This window comes from Monodon monoceros, unplaced genomic scaffold (genome assembly GCF_005190385.1).
Source record: "Monodon monoceros isolate NGI ecotype Baffin Bay Population unplaced genomic scaffold, NGI_Narwhal_1 Super_Scaffold_6, whole genome shotgun sequence".
NCBI classification, from domain to species: domain Eukaryota; kingdom Metazoa; phylum Chordata; class Mammalia; order Artiodactyla; family Monodontidae; genus Monodon; species Monodon monoceros.
Genome location: NW_021703783.1, coordinates 349,340 through 366,669, shown reverse-complemented (window position 1 = coordinate 366,669; position 17,330 = coordinate 349,340). Strand labels below are relative to the sequence as shown.

Below are 17,330 nucleotides of genomic sequence, written 5' to 3'. Positions count from 1 at the left end.
CCGACACCTGTGATGCTCTGATTCTGAGCCAGGGCTCGTTGGTCCAACGTGTCCCCACGGAGGCGGTCCCCACTGCCCAAATCTCTGTCCCCCTACAGCCAGAGAGAGCCGATCGCCCCTCTTCCTCTGCCCCTTCCCTCTCTGCAGAGGGTCGACGCCACAGCTGGGGACGCTGTCACACTGCGGACTGCACGACAGGACACGCCAAAAACTCACAGAAACAAAGCTGGGAAGTCGTGCAGAGGACATCTCTAGACTCGGGGCCTGGGGCTCTCAGGAGCGGGGACCGTCAGCAAGGGACCATCACAGAACCACAGGGCACACGCAGAAGCCATGGCCCCACGTGGTAGGCAGGGCCTGGACCATTAGAAACAAGCCTGTTTAGGTGAACACAAGGGCCAAGCAGCCACGTGTTGGTTGAGAGGCCCTTTACTTTGCAACGGGGTGAGTGCAACTGCCATGTTTTCTCTTTCTTTTAAGCTCTTCTCCGTGTTCTCCACAGGGCTTTGTGCATGAATCTGATATTGGGCGAAAATTCACGACTAAGGCCAGAGGCTGCGTGTGTGGGGTGGGTGTCAGAGGCTGTGTGTGTGGTGGGTGTGCAGAGGCTGTGTGTGAGGTGGGTGTGCAGAGGTTGTGTGCGTGAGGTGGGTGTGCAGAGGCTGTGTGCGTGGGGTGGGTGTGCAGAGGCTGTGTGTGTGTGGTGGGTGTGCAGAGGCTGCGTGCGTGGGGTGGGTGTGCAGAGGCTGCGTGCGTGAGGTGGGTGTGCAGAGGTTGTGTGTGTGGTGGGTGTGCAGAGGCTGTGTGTGTGAGGTGGGTGTGCAGAGGTTGTGTGTGTGTGGTGGGTGTGCAGAGGCTGTGTGTGTGTGAGGTGGGTGTGCAGAGGCTGTGTGTGTGGTGGGTGTGCAGAGGTTGTGTGTGTGAGGTGGGTGTGCAGAGGCTGTGTGGGGTGGGTGTGCAGAGGCTGTGTGTGAGGTGGGTGTGCAGAGGCTGTGTATGTGTGGTGGGTGTGCAGAGGCTGTGTGTGGTAGGTGTGCAGAGGCTGTGTGTGGGGGTGGGGGTGCAAAGGCTGTGTGTGTGGTGGGTGTGCAGAGGCTCTGTGTGTGTGTGTGTGCAGAGGCTGTGTGTGTTTGTGTGTGTGTGGTACGTGTGCAGCAATCATGTCCAGAGTTCCGAGTGGCGTGACCAGCTGGTCACTGGGGCAGGCGCGAGCCCTCCTTTCTTACAAACACCCCCAACTTATAACTCATCTACATCCAACTTTCTCTGTCTAAAGGCTGGTGCTCAGGACACCTGGATATGCCCACAAACTAGAGGGTCCCCACCTCTGACGCTTCCTGGGATAGATGTTAAATGCAAACAGGCTGCAGTGAAAGTGGAACAGCATCCCTGCTTGTTAGCAAGGGACAGGGACATGACACACAGCCACACGCATCCGAAACAAGGAGGCACGCGCCGGCAGCATAGGTAAGAATGTGCTTCCCCTTCTAGACATCACAAAACGCAGCATTTAGCCCTTGTATGCAGCCCACGTCCTCAGACGCCCTTCCAGCACAGAACACGGCACGAGATCGCAGAACAGGACTCAGGACAGAAATTAGGAAAGCAGCACCCTCGTGACAACAGGCAGAGCAGATGTGGAATGGCCAGAGGCCATGAAGGGCGGGTTGTGACTCTCTTCCTTAGCCTTCCTGCACGCTCTGATATTTCCATAATGTATACTTTATAATCAGAAAAAACACCCAATAAATACTGTTTTATAAAGAAGAAACTGAAGGAAAAAACCAGCCAAACAAGGGGAGTTCCACCCCAGACCTGAACCTGAAACGAGCATGCAAGGGAGACACAGAGACGCTGGTTTGGAGCTAGTCTCTTGCCTCATTTGGAGACATGAGAGACACAGGTTTGGTTCACCAGCTGTTAAGGACAGAGAGGTCGTCACACTCATGGCAAATAGAAGTCGTTGACATTAGTTTCTGTATAACGTCGAGGAGATGGGTTCCTGTCCATGTGCATCACTCACTCTGACCCCAGCTGCCACCCAGAGCACCCAGAGCCCGCGTGCCAGGTGCGGCCTTGCAGGGTGGCCGTCAGCACCCACCCTCCCCAACTTCGGGTCAAGCAACACGTGTCACTGAACTTGAAAAGCTGCAGATTATCATTGTGCAGCCAGGCACATCTCATGGATTCCAGAGGGACGCGTGACGTGAGCGTGGCAGTGCGTCAGAATTCAAACCACGGGCACCTGTGTGGCCTCCTCTGGCCCCTGCACTGGCCCCGGGGGCTGCCCAGCCAGACAGGCATGGCAGCTCTGCTGTCAAAGGAGGGACCGGAGGCTCAGAGGGTCTGAGGTGTGCAGCCCGACTAGGACCCACCCTCGCTCTCCCGTTCCCAGCACAGAGGGCCCTTCCTAGAGGACCGACAGAGGCTCCAGGCAAACCCAACAAAAGGACGCAGCTTGGAGGACAGGGGTCACACACAGAGCCCACTCGGGTGCCAGACCTGGAAGGGCCACCAAGCTGCCTGCGCCCCGCCTAACGGAGAAGCCCAGAGAAGGCGAGTGGCTGGGCTGGGGACACGGTGAAGCGGGCCTGAAGCCAGGTTTCGTCTCCCTAAGTCGGGTGCTCTCCAGCGACTGCCTTGCCTCTCTGGTGGCCCGGGGCCGGTCCAGGACCCTGCAGGCTGTGGAACAGTGGGCAGCCACGACCAGTCCTGCGGCAACCCCCCATCCACTTGTTCTTTCTATATATTTCCATCTCCCCTGCTTCCTCATAAAGGCTTTGCCTGCAGCACTGCATCCTCCCTCCCACCCAATCACCCCACTACAGGGAACGTCAGGGTAGCTGGAGACAGAGTGGCTGGTTTGCAAGCCGTAGGGCGGCATGCAGCATCTGACAGGGTGGAAGGCTCTGCCCGGCAGACCCGGCCGACAGACAGACAGCTGGGGAGATACCTTGTTAGGAAAACTCAGTATGGAACAAACCTCTAGACTGGGGAAAAACGAAGGGAAAAAAAATGCATGTGAAAACTGAGATCCAACACACACACACACACACACACACACATACACACACACACGTGTACACACACAGGCTGGGACACGCACACACACAGGAATGCTGGGGAATCTCAAGGATTTAAAGTTCCTAAAGCAAAACAAGAGCCAGGCTAACGCTCAAACCGAACAGACCAGCCAAAAATCTGCCAGCATCAACTAAGTGGGGCAAACAGCACAGGCAGGCTCGGAAGGGGGAGTGGGCAGGTGGGACGTGCTTCCCTGCCTTCCCACCACAACTCACAGCAACAATGAAAGCCCCTCCCCAGTCCTTTACACTACGTTTCTAAACCACTCATGTTCTTTCAATTTCCCCTTGAGACATACAAATCACGAGGTGAGGTCTTTGAAAACTAGAAATCAGGTGTATGTATTTCAATTAATTTTTTTTTTTGGTCACACCATGCTGCATGGGGGATCTCAGCTCCCCGACCAGGGATCAAACCCACGCCCCCTGCATTGGAAGCACAGTCTTAAACAATGGACCGCCAGGGAAGTCCCCAGGTGTATATATTTCTAATTTAATGTTCTCCAGAAGAGATGTTTTTATCTGAAGATGTCCAGTCGCCTACCTTGGTCTAGTGCAGCAAGACTGATGGCTGGGCAGGGAGGACGCTGCCTCTGTCCTTTAATGGGTCCTTTGAAATCACAAGATTCAGCTTTGTGAAAAGGGGATCTTTATACTCTGTGGCTCAGAAAGAGGCTTTTAACAGATTTGGTGACTTTAAAGGTTAGCTGAGAGCCACTGTAAGACTCCACGGAAGCACGTCTGTGTGGTGGGCAGAGGCCGGGCAGGGATCTGGAGGCTGGCCTCCTCTTACCCACGCAGGAAGTAAGGTTGGTGCTGGGTTTCCCTGTGGCTCTTTGGAGATACAACAGTAGAGAAGCAATCAGATTCTACACTTCGGGCTCCAAATTTCAAAAGGGTAAAATTTCCCCAAATAATGAGATTACCAAGCACTCTAAGAAGGTAACAGCATCAGGAACTGAAAAGGGGGCTGATTCTGGCATCTGTTCTCCTCCCAGACCCTGTGGGAGGGCAGCAGCCTCTGCGTGCTGAGCAGAGCCCACCGAGGCTGGACTTTACACAGAAATCACAGAGAACTGACAGAACAGGAAGTGAATCAGGCAGCAGGGGTCATAAGGTGTTTAATGCAGGTGTTCACAATTCAGAGATACACTGAGTTCCTTTTTCTATTTATTTCATTTTCCCCTGGAATTTGTGGGAATTCTAAACCCAGAAGGCTAGAAGCTGAAGTCCAGGGACACAGAAATGGAAACAGCCAACATCTTATCCCTCAAGCCAACAGGAGCAAAGAAAACAAAACTAGCCACACGAGGTAATCAGTGTGGCAACAGTACTCGAGCTGGGAGGGAAGGGCAAACGCAATTTTAAAGAAACGGGTTCGATAGTTCTTCCCAGTAGATTCTGAATTAAACAAAAAAATACTTGTCACATTCGTTTGGAATCGACATAAACGTTGCCCGGGGTGTCGGGAAGCGGCGGGAAGGGAGCCCAGGACGTTAGTCAGGGGTGGGGTCTGTTAGTCGGGGGGTAAGCATCAGCCCTTCTACAGCAGCAATGGCCACGAGGTGGCAGCACCTGACACCAGAAGCTCGGGGCCCTGGAGGGCCATGCAGAGGGGCGAACCCATGGACATGGGGTGAGAAGGCAGAGCAGAGGCCAGCGACAGCCCACCCCCAAGGAGGCTGGGAGGCTCCTTACTGGTGGAGCCTCTCTAAGACCAGGGCTCTGTCTTGAGTCGCAATCAGAATCATGCTTTGGTTTTTAAATGAATGGGCCAAGAAGTGACTCTCAAAAGGATGGGATTACAGTAAAATATGAGAGACAGTGACCTTTGTCCCCTCGTCTGTCTCAAGAGCACTTTCAGGCATGGAGCCTGCATGGGGAGATGAAGAGGTGAGACCGCCTGACCCAGGACTCAGGACTCCAAGAAGGCGCTGGGCCCCGGGAGCCTCAGCTTCTGATACGAGGGCAGCCTTCCAGGAGGAAAGGTGCCCAAGGTCTAGAGGTGAGACTCAGGCCTTGGCTGTTTCTCTGATCCGACACAAATGGTGAGCTTTGTATGCAAGATGACAAACACACTGAGTTCCTTTGAGATGGCGGTTCCACTTTAGAAGGCATGAGAACGGCCTGGAAGGTTTGTTAAAGCAGGTAACCAGGCCTCACCTCCAGGGTTCCTGACTCAGAAGGTCTGGGGTGGGGCCTGAGAACCTGCACTTCTAACAGGCCCCCAAGGGGTGGTGCCAATGTTGCCACTCCAGGGACCATACACGGAGGACCACTGCCTGGGACTTTTCCTGTCTTGGTTGAAAAGAGCTGCAAAGTAGGTCCCTGGACAGAGCAAGGAGGGGGGTACATTCTCAGAGGCATCGGTCAACACAGCCTCAAGTCTGGTGAATCTGGGCAGAAATCACCGTGACACCACTCCCAGGCACCTGGACCTCTCAGGGGGCGCCCGAGCACGCCCTGACGGAGACAGTGGAGGCCGAGCTCTCTGTGTGTTTGGTTCCCCAGTGTGGTTGGCAGTGAGCTTCCTGGGGGGAGTGGGAGGGATGTGCTTCGAGGGGAGGTCATGGTAGAGTGTGTGTGTATGCGTGCGTGTTGAGTGTGTCGTGTGTGTTCCTACCGTCAAACAACCCAACGATATTAGTGGGACCAGAGTGAAGATTTGAGGTTGACAGGCTGGGGTAGGTGAACTTTTATTTATAAAACATTAAAATAACCCCGGGCAGCAAAAGCTATCTCAGGTCTCCCCCTGGAGCACATACGGGCAGGGGGAGGGTCGGGCATTGCTCCCTTTGAGCTGGAAAAGGGCCTGTGCTTTTGCCATCTGCTGGTTATCGGGATGACTTCTTGCTGTTTGTGAGCAGGTGCGGGGGAGGGGGGCATCAGCAGGGTTAGTTCAGCAACAGGGCTGCATACATACCACCCAGGCGCAAGTCGATGAGGTCAGTGTAATAAGACTCTCCCCAATAGTCTACAACAAGGAATCGGTGAAGAGAGTTACTGCATCAGATAACCCTCCGGTCCCCCCGAGCCTCGAGCAATGAACGGCGTGAAGCATAAGAAACACCCAGAGACGCAGCAGGAGGGGGACAGGCGGCAGTTGGAAAGCATGTGTCCCCCCAGGTGCCCCCCCCGCCCCCCCACGTGCACACTGTAGCCACAGACCTCTGGGTGAGAGGGGCGGTCACAGAAAACCACAGGTGACTGCACTGACAGAAAGTGATCGGCCAGGACAGAAGCCTTGGCTTGGTTGGGAATCCTGCTGGGACTCAACCTCATCTAAGATTTTAAAAAACTCAAGGGCAGATCAAAGGCTACGAACCTCCCTAATTTCTGAATATGAGAAGCCCCAGGCTGAGGGGCTGAAGGCGAAACGTGAACACCCTAAAAAAGCTGTGTCAGGAACCAGCCCTCAGCTTGCCCTGTCCACACCGACCCCACCAGAAGCAGAAGCACTTCTGCTGGACGGTCTGAGATGAAGGAGGCCCTGTTTCTTCTGCGTTCAGGCCCCCAAGGTCTCCAGCCCCCCTAAGAGCAGGCAACGGGCGGCAACGTATTCTTGTTCATCATACTCCAGGACCCCGACACAGGCGCTGTGAGCGAGGGCGGCCCCCAGGACCGTAACGCACGCAGAGTGGAGTCGGCTGCGGTTCGCTACCCTTTCCTCCACAACTCACAGTCTGACAGCTGGTCCTGGCAGCCTCTGGTTCCACACGAGGGCTCCTTCCAAAACACACACACCGGAAAGCAGACTGAGGCTGATCCAGTGGGTTCCAGAGACAAAGAGGGCTTCCCAGCTGCCCCAGACCAGAAACCTCACGAGTCTCCGTCTTATCCAAGGCTCTGAAGCTAAACTTGCCGTGCGGATATACGTGAGACTCAGAACTACGCGAGCCTTCTCTGGAAGGCAGCTAGGCCACCAGTCTGACCCCTCAGAGAGCCCATCGGGTGAGACCGAATGGCCAGTTCAGGGAAGGAGCTGACCAGCACTACTCAGCCCGAGTGGCCTTCTCAAAGGCTCGGCCGCGAGCAAGCAGACGAGCAGGAGGCATGGGACACAGAAGCCCAAGAGAAGGCACCGCTGAGCCTCAAAGACGACCTCTGTCAGGTGGGAGCAGAGCCCCAGGGGCTTCTGCCAAAAGGGAGCCTAGGAAGTGATGTGCTTAAAAGAAGAAAAGCGAAGTACTGGGTTCCTGTGTCGAGTGTTTCCAAATGCATTGTGGGAATCTCCCAACGGAGGTACCACAGCCCGTCTTTGAAACAGGAGACGTGTATTTGGACAGAAGTTCTGGGAAACTTAGCAGACTCTGGACCAGAATTGTGGTTTCAACCTGCTCTCTGGAAGCTTCCGGTTCTTCAAGTGCTGTTCTGGGGTCTCCCAAATACCCGATTCACAACTACTTTTAACTCATCAAAAAACTTAAACATGGCTTCCCTGGTGGTGCAGTGGTTAAGAATCCTCCTGCCAATGCAGCGGACACAGGTTCCATCCCTGGCCCGGGAAGATCCCACATGTCGCGGAGCAACTAAGCCCGTGCGCCACAACTACTGAGCCTGCGATCTAGAGCCCACGAGCCACAACTACTGAAGCCTGCGCGCCTAGAGCCTGTGCTCCGCAAGAGAGACCACAGCAATGAGAAGCCCGCGCACCGCAACGAAGAGTAGCCCCCGCTCGCCGCAACTACAGAAAGCCTGCACGCAGCAACGAAGACCCAACACAGCCAAAAGTAAAAAATAAATTTAAAAAAAAAAAACTTAAACAGGACACACCATGTTCGAATCTTTGATCTGCCAATGTGTAACCCACTGAAGCCCATCAACATGTTAATCTGTGCTGCAGGTAAACTCGCTTCTGTGAGGCCCCAGGAACAGGCTTCTTCTGCCCTCTGTGTGCGAGTGTCTGCCCTGCCTGTGACGCGTGGGAAAATGACACTTCATTCATCAACTTCAATCCCGGCCTGCTAGCAGGGTCTCACTCTCGGAGTGCCCTGCCAGGGTGGTCCTCCAGGTGCAGAGTGATCCTCCAGGTGCCAAGGTGGTCCTCCAGGTGCCAAGGTGGTCCCCCAGGTGCAGGGGAGTCCTCCAGGTGCCAGGGTGATCCTCCAGGTACCAGGGTGGTCCTCCAGGTGCCACAACACATAGCACACCTGGTTCTGGGTTCACTGTATGTTTGGGAGTATTTATCTGATCTCTTCTTCATAAAGAATCTGAACTGCAGTTGGATCTGTAGTGATTCCACTGAGAGAGCAACTCCGACTTTAAGCTGCAGACACCCAGACCGTTCTCACTGTGCATGTCCTGAGATTCCCATGGCTGTATATGACCTGCCCCCACCTCTGCGCATCAGGTGCCCACCCTACGTCCAGGGCTGGACTGGACATGGAGGGTATTAACCCTGCAGCTCTCCACAACCTGCATTTTCAAATTGTGTTTATTAACATTTAAGAGTAATTTTTTTTTTTGCGTTAAACTTGAACTCATAATTTGTCTTGTAAAAAAGCGTTCTGCTGCTTTTAAAAAAAGTTTGAAAACCACTGACTTAGACGAAATTCTGGTTGTATGTGTTTACAAAAAGGTAATTATGTAAACAACTAGTAAGCGGAATTTCAGCAAAATCCCAGGTCAATCTTCAGTGGTCCCTTTTCTCTGGCCCCTTGGCAGGCAGCAGACTGAGGAATGCAGCTTGCTGTGGAAATGCTGAGGGGCCGCCATGGACAAACCGCAGGGCAGCTGACAGACATCTGAATGCCAGGCGGAACCATCAGCGCTGGGTGTGCATCTGAACCTCAGAGCCCTGTGGGGCACAGGGGCACTTACGCAAACTGTGGCCCCTCTCCACCTCGGCAGGAGGAATCTGAGGGTCCGGGCTCCTCCTGGCATCTTCTGCAAGCAGAGAGAGCAGAGATGGCAGGGCCCGCGGGTCCCCGTTCCCACTGCTTGCAGGGCTGCTCCATCCAGGTGGTCACGTTTGACAGAGGAGGCTGGGTCAGGGCACGCAGGGCGGGGGCCCTGCCGGGTGAACCTGAGTCCCCGCTCCTGGGCACAGGGGCTGGTTCGCCTCCGGAGTCAAGTTCTCACATTTCATCTGGTGGCACAGTGAGTCCAGCATCAGGCACAAGACATCACAGCCTCATCTTCCTGCCTCGTGTCCTGTCTTCACCTGAAGGTCACCCTGAGTCCACTGCTAGCTGCATTCCGTGGCCGTGAAGGGTCAGGACGGGAGACACCTCCTCTGTGCCTGACCCCAGTCCTCCAGAGCCCCACGAACGCATCCCGACACCAGCCGCTCACTCGGAGGCCAACCACTGGTCAGTCTTCCAGCAAGATCAGAGGCAGCGACAGGCCGCATTCGTGGCTGCCTCTTCCTGATTCGCCTTCAGTTTACCCTCAGCCCAAAGCCCAGAGGACCCGCCCCCGCTCCCAAGTAAAACCACGTCACCACCTGTCCTCATCCCTGGTCCCACGACTCTAGTGCTGACCCTGGAGGCCCGTGCTCTCTACAAAGGGTTGGAGGCTCCAGATTTGGGGACTTGGGAAGGCAGGGAGGAATCACTTGTGCCTGGGTTGGGGCTACAGCTGGGGCTGATCCAGTGGTTTCAAGGTCCTGAACCAAGAGGGCCTCCTGGGCCCTCGGCACCTCTTTGGTCTCCAAGCCCCACTGTGCTGGGCCCACCCACAGGCTCTGGGGACAGTGGTGTGACTGCACTGCCCCCATGGCTCTGCCCCAGGAAGGGCAGTTACCAGCACATGGCCCTCACAGCCACTTCCCAGCGTCTGCTCTGCTTGGGCTCTGCCCTGAGTGCCCAGCCTCCAGGACAGAGCCTGGTCCACCCGGGGCACCAGCTCCACCCATTGGGGCGGGGGGCGGGGGTGGCCTGCACGAGCAGTTCTGTGATGGTTCCTTGTGCACAGCCTGCCCCGTTCCAGTCACTGTCTTCTCAAGTAAAAGATGGGGAGGAGGGAGGAGAGAGGAGGCCCAGGGCATCAGCAGCAGATGGTGGGCCGAGGGGACGGCCAGCCCTGCGATGCACGGGCCTTTCTCCTCCTTTGCTTAACAGAAGCCCCGGCTCTCAGTGACGAGGGGACCAGAGAGAGAATCCTGCTGGAGACTAGCTGACTCCCAGGGGCAGGACAGGAACTAGCCTCCCGCGGGGCTGGGTGGGCATTCCTCAGGGATCCCCTGTCCGCCAGGAACCCAGCCGGTACCTGCTTCCCCACGCAGCGCCTTCTCCACAGCGACGCCCCTCTCCTCCAGCTGGCGCTGCTTCTCCTCCACCTGCTCCAGCTGCCGCTGGATGATCTGCGGGCGACACGACAGCGTGAAGGAGGGAGAAGGGCGAAGCGGGCGGGTGCCCAGAGCGTGGCATGAGCACACGAGGGTGCGGGGCTCTTGAGAGTCTCAAACAGATCCTGCTTCGACAAGATTAAAACTGCCCAGCGCAGACTTGCGCTTGCTGGGGTCAGGGGTTGGGGTGAGGGACTGGGAGTTTGGGGTTAGTGGCTGTAAACTATTAGACGTAGGATGGATGAACACCAAGGTCCTGGTGTACAGCACAGAGAATCACAGCCAATCTCCTGGGATACACCATCATGGAAAAGAGTATAAAAGGAATGTATACACATAGATAACTGAATCACTTCGCTGTATAGCAGAGATTAGCACAACATCGTGAACCAACTCCACCTCAATGAGAAAACATGGCTCCACTCTGCACGGAGTGAGGCTTCTCGGGGATGACTGACACCCGGGACGACCTCCCACCCCGAAGCAGCGGCAGAGACATATCTTCACACAGAAAATGAAATAAAATCCAGGGATCCGGTCATGCAGGGAACGCAGATCCAGAGTAACGTCCGGGGAAAGGACGAGAAGGCTGGTTTTGGAAAATCAGAGGAATCTCTTCGCTGGGAATGGATTTGCTGTTCATGTTTCTTGCTGTTGTAGAGCTTTTGATTATTGTCCTAATCTTTATGAACACAGCTATATACATACGATTTCATTAAAAAACCACATTGTATTTAGGTATCATTTAATACTTTGCGTTAAAAAATTATTTTTTGTTAAAAAAAAAAAATCTGGGGGCTTTCCTGGTGGCGCAGTGGTTGAGAGTCCGCCTGCCGATGCGGGAGACACGGGTTCGTGCCCCGGTCCGGGAAGATCCCGCATGCTGCGGAGCGGCTGGGCCCGTGAGCCATGGCCGCTGAGCCTGTGCTCCGCAACGGGAGAGGCCACAACAGTGAGAGGCCCACATACCGAAAAAAAAAAAAAAAAAACCTGAAAGGCCTGGGACCCTGAGGACAGCTCCAACCTCTAAATCCCAGGCGCATCGGAAGCCAGCCAGTCACAGCTGCCTCTTGCTAACAGCTCTGACAAACGCAGGAGCTGGCTTTACAGTGGTTCTTCCAGAGCTAGGGATCTAGGAGACTCAAAGCCGGGCCCCTCCCTTTCCCCTAGCCAGCGCTCCCCGCGAGGCTTCTGCAGTTGCACGAGTGGCGGCCCTGCTCGCCTCCTCTCCCGCCCTCCTGTGGGTGCGGACTCCCAGCGGCTCACCTGGGCGCGGTGCAGCCGCTTCAGCTCCTCCTGCTTGGCCTGCCTCCGGGCCGCTTTCTGCACACGCCGGGTCAGCTTGGTGTTCAGCTCCTCCTCCGTGTAAGTCCTCGGCTGCAGGGGACGATAGGGGTTTATTCAGTCAGGGTCATGGAGGCCACAGGGCAGGCGGGGGCGAGGTGTGCGCAGACGCCCAGACCCTCAGCCTGGCAGGAGCTCCACGGGCCAGGGGGCACGTGGAGATCCATGGGGGACGCTCCCATGGGGCAGGGACAGGAGGCTGGCTGCACAGTGACTGCTGGGCAGTTAGGACAGGAGGGTGGGGCGCCTTTACTGCTGAGATCACCAGTTTCCCATGTAAGGACGTCTGCTCTTCTTTAAGACAGTGGGGGTAAACATGTTGATCAAATGTTTCCCCCAAGCCTCTTGCTTGTAGGGGGCACACAGGGAAAGGAAAAAGAAAACCCAGGATCCTTGTACTTTTTGGTTTGGTATCAAAAGCCACCTTTTTCAGATGAGCACTACTGGCAAGGTTCTTTGAAGAAGCCTCGCCTGAAGGCAACAGGGTGCTTCTATTTTAAGTCTGAGCGAATCCAAACCAACTAATGCAGCTGGAAGAAGGGTGCCGGTGAACCTGGACAGATCAGGGGTCTGCACACCAAGAGGAGCGAGGATGTGCTCTGGCAGGGCTGTGAGGCTGTAAACAACGGAGGGGGGCTCCCAGCCAGACAGCACAGCTGCACCTGCGAACGTGGTGCGGAGGGCACAGTGGGTGAATGCGGGCGACACTGAGGGACACCTTCTTTACTGCCTCCAAGAAAACGAAAAAGGAGCCTTTGCAGACTTTAAGGGAGCTTCCGAATTTAACTCAGGAGTTTATCCTGGTAATCTTTATTCTAAGAGTTCCAGTGCTAGTGGAGAGCCACCACTTAAGGACCGTCTCAGGACTCCCCGAGCATGTACCCTGCAGGTCACGGAGACAAGGGCTCAAAAACTCCCCGTTCCTGTGGCGCCCAGGCCCAGAGGGGCCTCCCTGTCCCCACTGGCATCCGGAGCAAAAGCACCACATGGCCCCCCAGCCTGCGACAAGCAAGGCACCTCCCCGTCCTTGTCCGTTGCCGCCGTCCACGCGTGCCCGGACACGGTTAGTGAGGGTTCGGCTGCCTGGCCGGGCAGGGCTGCAGCAAGGCCTTCCCACAGGGACAGGACACAGCCTTCGATGCACATCATGCCCTGAACATAAACCGACTTTTAAGGGGACGTGATGGAGAACAAAGCAGAATGGCAATAATAACAATGATCAAAAATTAAAAATAGGACCCAGAAATGGAGCAAAATCAGCTACAAGTTTAAAACAAACGTGCACGACTAAAACGCATGATGGCTCTTCCCGTGTCAGCCAGGATGGCTGCGTGTAGGCTTGGAGTGAGACGCCAGCAGTGCCACCTCAGTGAACCCGCCTGAGTGAAGCCAGGGGTCACTCTTCTGCCGAGAAGTCAGTGCCTCCTTCACTGGCCCCAAACTTCCTGTGCTCTGTCCTCAGTCCCCTTGTGTGAAAAGTAACCACAAGGTCACAGGAGCTCTTTCTCTGTGCAAGTTCAGATTCCTCTCTCTGGCCGAACACTGCAGGGTGATGGCTGGGGGCAGGTGGTGGGAGACCCGGGCAGACTGCCTGTCACCCAAGTTCTCTGTCCTGCTGGTGTCCCTGAACAGGCCAAGCGGCCCTGGGAGGGGGTGGCCATCTCCCGATTATACACCAAGAAAGGGACCTAAATGGCACGAATAACAGACTTCCATCAGGGATACTGCAGGCAGTCAGTGTGGCCTCTTCTCACCCACTGAGCCTAGAACAGAGTTGCTTGGCAGCCCCATTAAATAGCTCAAAGGCAGGAAGGGAGTGAGAGGGGCAGCCACTTCTCCCAGGTCAGGGCCTCCCAGAGGCCACACCTGGCCATGTGTGCACATACTGCCTCAAGCCAGAGTGAGGAAGGTTTTCATTATCAGAACAAGGCAGTTAAAAAGGAGACAGGTAATTTCCCCATGTGGCACATGAAAAAATCCAAAGGAACTAGTAACTACAGCCTGAGGACCAGCACTTATCTATTAAATTAAAGGGCGTGATTGAATAGCCAAAACAACCTTAAGAAAGAAGAATGGAGCTGGAGGAATCAGGCTACCTGACTTCAGACTATACTACAAAGCTACAGTAATCAAGACAGTATGGTACTGGCACAAAAAACAGACACATAGATCAATGGAACAGGATAGAAAGCCCAGAAATAAACCCATGCACCTGTGGTCAACTAATCTATGACAAAGGAGGCAAGGATATACAATGGAGAAAAAACAGTCTCTTCAATAAGTGATGCTGGGAAAACTGGACAGCTACATGTAAAAGAATGAAATTAGAACCTTCTCTAACACCATACACAAAAATAAACTCAAGGGCTTCCCTGGTGGTGCAGTGGTTAGGAATCTGCCTGCCAATTCAGGGGACACAGGTTCGAGCCCTGGTCCGGGAAGATCCCACATGCCACAGAGCAACTAAGCCCATGCGCCACAACTACTGAGTCTGCGCTCTAGAGCCCACGAGCCACAACTACTGAGCCCCCATGCCTAGAGCCTGTGCTCTGCAACAACAGAAGCCACTGCAATGAGAAACCCACGCACCGCAATGAAGAGTAGCCTCCACTAGCCGCAGCTAGAGAAAGCGTGCAAGCAGCAATGAAGACCCAACACAGCCAAAAATAAATAAAATAAATAAATTTATTTAAAATATGGCATGGCTCCCCTGGTGGCGCAGTGGTTGACAGTCCACCTGCCGACGCAGGGGACACGGGTTCGTGCCCCGGTCCAGGAAGATCCCACATGCCGTGGAGCGGCTAGGCCCGTGAGCCATGGCTGCTGAGCCTGCGCATCTGGAGCCTGTGCTCCGCAACGGGAGAGGCCACAACAGTGAGAGGCCCACGTACCGCGAAAAAAAAAAAAAGAAGGCATTTTTTACAGAAGTAGAACAAAAACTCTTAAAATTTGTATGGAGACACAAAAGACCCCGAAGAGCCAAAGCAGTCTTGAGGGAAAAAAACGGAGCTGGAGGAATCAGACTCCCTGACTTCAGACTATACTACAAAGCTACAGTAATCAAGACAGCATGGTACTGGCACAAAAACAGAAATAAAGATAAATGGAACAGTATAGAAAGCCCAGAGATAAACCCACACACCTATGGTCAACTTATCTATGACAAAGGAGGCAAGGATATACAATGGAGAAAAGACAGCCTCTTCAATAAGTGGTGCTGGGAAAACTGGACAGCTACATGTAAAAGAATGAAATTAGAACACTTCCTAACACCATGCACAAAAATAAACTCAAAATGGATTAGAGACCTAAATGTAAGACCGGACACTAAAAAACTCTTCGAGGAAAACATAGGCAGAACACTCTTTGACATAAATCTCAGCAAGATCTTTTCTGATCCACCTCCTAGAGTAATGAAAATAAAAACAAAAATAAACAAATGGGACCTAGTGAAACTTAAAAGCTTTTGCAAAGCAAAGGAAACTACAAACAAGACAAAAAGACAACCCTCAGAATGGGAGAAAATATTTGCAAATGAATCAACGGACAAAGGATTAATCTCCAAAATATATAAACAGCTCATGCAGCTCAATATTTAAAAAACAAACCACCCAATCCAAAAATGGGCAGAAGACCTAAATAGACATTTCTCCAAAGAAAACATACAGATGGCCAAGAAGCACATGAAAAGCTGCTCAACATCATTAATTATTAGAGAAATGCAAATCAAAACTACAATGAGGTATCACCTCACACCAGTTGGAATGGGCATCATCAGAAAATCTACAAACAACAAATGCTGGAGAGCGTGTGGAGAAAAGGGAACCCTCTTGCACTGTTGGTGGGAATGTAAATTGATACAGTCACTATGGAGAAGAGTATGGAGGTTCCTTAAAAAACTAAAAATAGAAGTACCATATGACCCAGCAATCCCACTACTGGGCATATACCCTGAGAAAACCATAATTCAAAAAGACACATTCACCCCAATGTTCACTGCAGCACTATTTATAATAGCCAGGTCACGGAAGCAACCTAAATGTCCATCGACAGACAAATGGATAAAGAAGATGTAGTACATGTATATACAATGGAATATTACTCAGCCATAAAAAGGAACGAAATTAGGTCACTTGTAGAGATGTGGATGCATCTAGAGACTGTCATACAGAGTGAAGTAAGTCAGAAAGAGAAAAACAAATGTCGTATATCAACACATACCTGTGGAACCTAGAAAAATGGTACAGATGAACCAGTTTGCAGGGCAGAAACTGAGACTCAGATGTAGAGAACAAACGTACGGACAGCAAGGTAGGAAAGCGGAGGGGGTGGTGGGGTGGTAGTGGTGGTGGTGGGATGAACTGGGAGATTGGGATTGACATATGTACACTAATATGCATAAAATAGATAACTAATTAAAACCTGCTATATAAAAAAACAAACTAAAAACTAAAAAACAAAACAAAAAAAATGGATTAAAGACCTAAATGTAAGACCAGATACTATAAAACTCCCAGAGGAAAAATAGGCAGAACATTCTTTGACATAAATCACAGCAATTTTTTTTTGGATCCATCTCCTAGAGTAATGGAAATAAAAGCAAAAATAAACAAATGGGATCTAATTAAACTCAAAAGCTTCTGCACAGCAAAGGAAACCATAAACAAAACAAAAAGACAACCAACGGACTGGGAGAAAATATTTGCAAACCATGAGACCAACAAGGAGTTAATCTCCAAAATATACAAATAGCTCATACAGCTTGATATCAAAAAAACAAACAGCCCAATCAAAAAATGGGCAGAAGACCTCAACAGACATTTCTCCAAAGACATACAGATGGCCAACAGGCACATGAAAAGATGTTCATCATCGCTAATTATGAGAGAAATGCAAATCCAAACCAGAATGAGGTATCACCTCATACTGGTCAGAATGGCCATCATCAAAAAGCCTACAAATAATAAATGCTGGAGATGATGTGGAGAAAAGGGAACCCTCCTACACTGTTGGTGGGAATGTAAATGGTGCAGCCGCTATGGAGAACAGTATGGAGGTTCCTTAAAAACTAAAAATAGAACTACCACATCATCCAGCAATCCCACTCCTGGGCATATGTCCAGAGAAAACCATAATTCGAAAAGATACATGCATCCCTATGTTCATTGCAGCACTATTTACAATAGCCAAGACACGGAAGCAACCTAAATGTCCTTCAACAGAGGAATGGATAAAGAAGACATGGCACATATATACAGCGAAATATTACTCAGCCATAAGAAGGAATGAAATAATGCCATTTGTGACAACGTGGATGGACCTGGAGATTATCACATTAAGTGAAGTAAGCCAGACAGAGAAAGACAAACACCATATGATATCACTTATATGTGGAATCTTAAAAAAATGACACAAATGAGCTTATATACAAAACAGAAATAGACTCACAGACATAGAAAAAAAAATTGTTACCAAATGGGAAGTGGGGGAGGGATAAATTAGGAGTCTGGGATTGACAGACACACACTACTATATATAAAATAAATAATAAACAAGGGCCTACTGTACAGCACAGGGAACTCTACTCAACACTCTGTAATAACCTAAATGGGAAA

At 52.3% G+C, this 17,330-nt stretch overlaps 1 protein-coding gene across 11 annotated transcripts in view; it reads right to left on the bottom strand.

The window, feature by feature from the left end:
• Positions 1-17,330, bottom strand: part of MICAL3 (microtubule associated monooxygenase, calponin and LIM domain containing 3) — a 175,138-nt gene that overhangs the window by 5,559 nt on the left and 152,249 nt on the right. For 10 of the 11 annotated variants that reach the window (XM_029205072.1, XM_029205071.1, XM_029205070.1 and 7 more), the window contains 2 exons: positions 11,638-11,748; positions 10,293-10,386 (listed from right to left, as the gene is read on the bottom strand). In XM_029205072.1, the coding sequence (XP_029060905.1) occupies positions 10,293-10,386; positions 11,638-11,748 (205 nt within the window). Of the gene's footprint in view, positions 1-3,627; positions 3,694-6,006; positions 6,058-10,292; positions 10,387-11,637; positions 11,749-17,330 lie in introns of all 11 variants that reach the window. The other variant, XM_029205085.1, reaches the window with a different exon arrangement.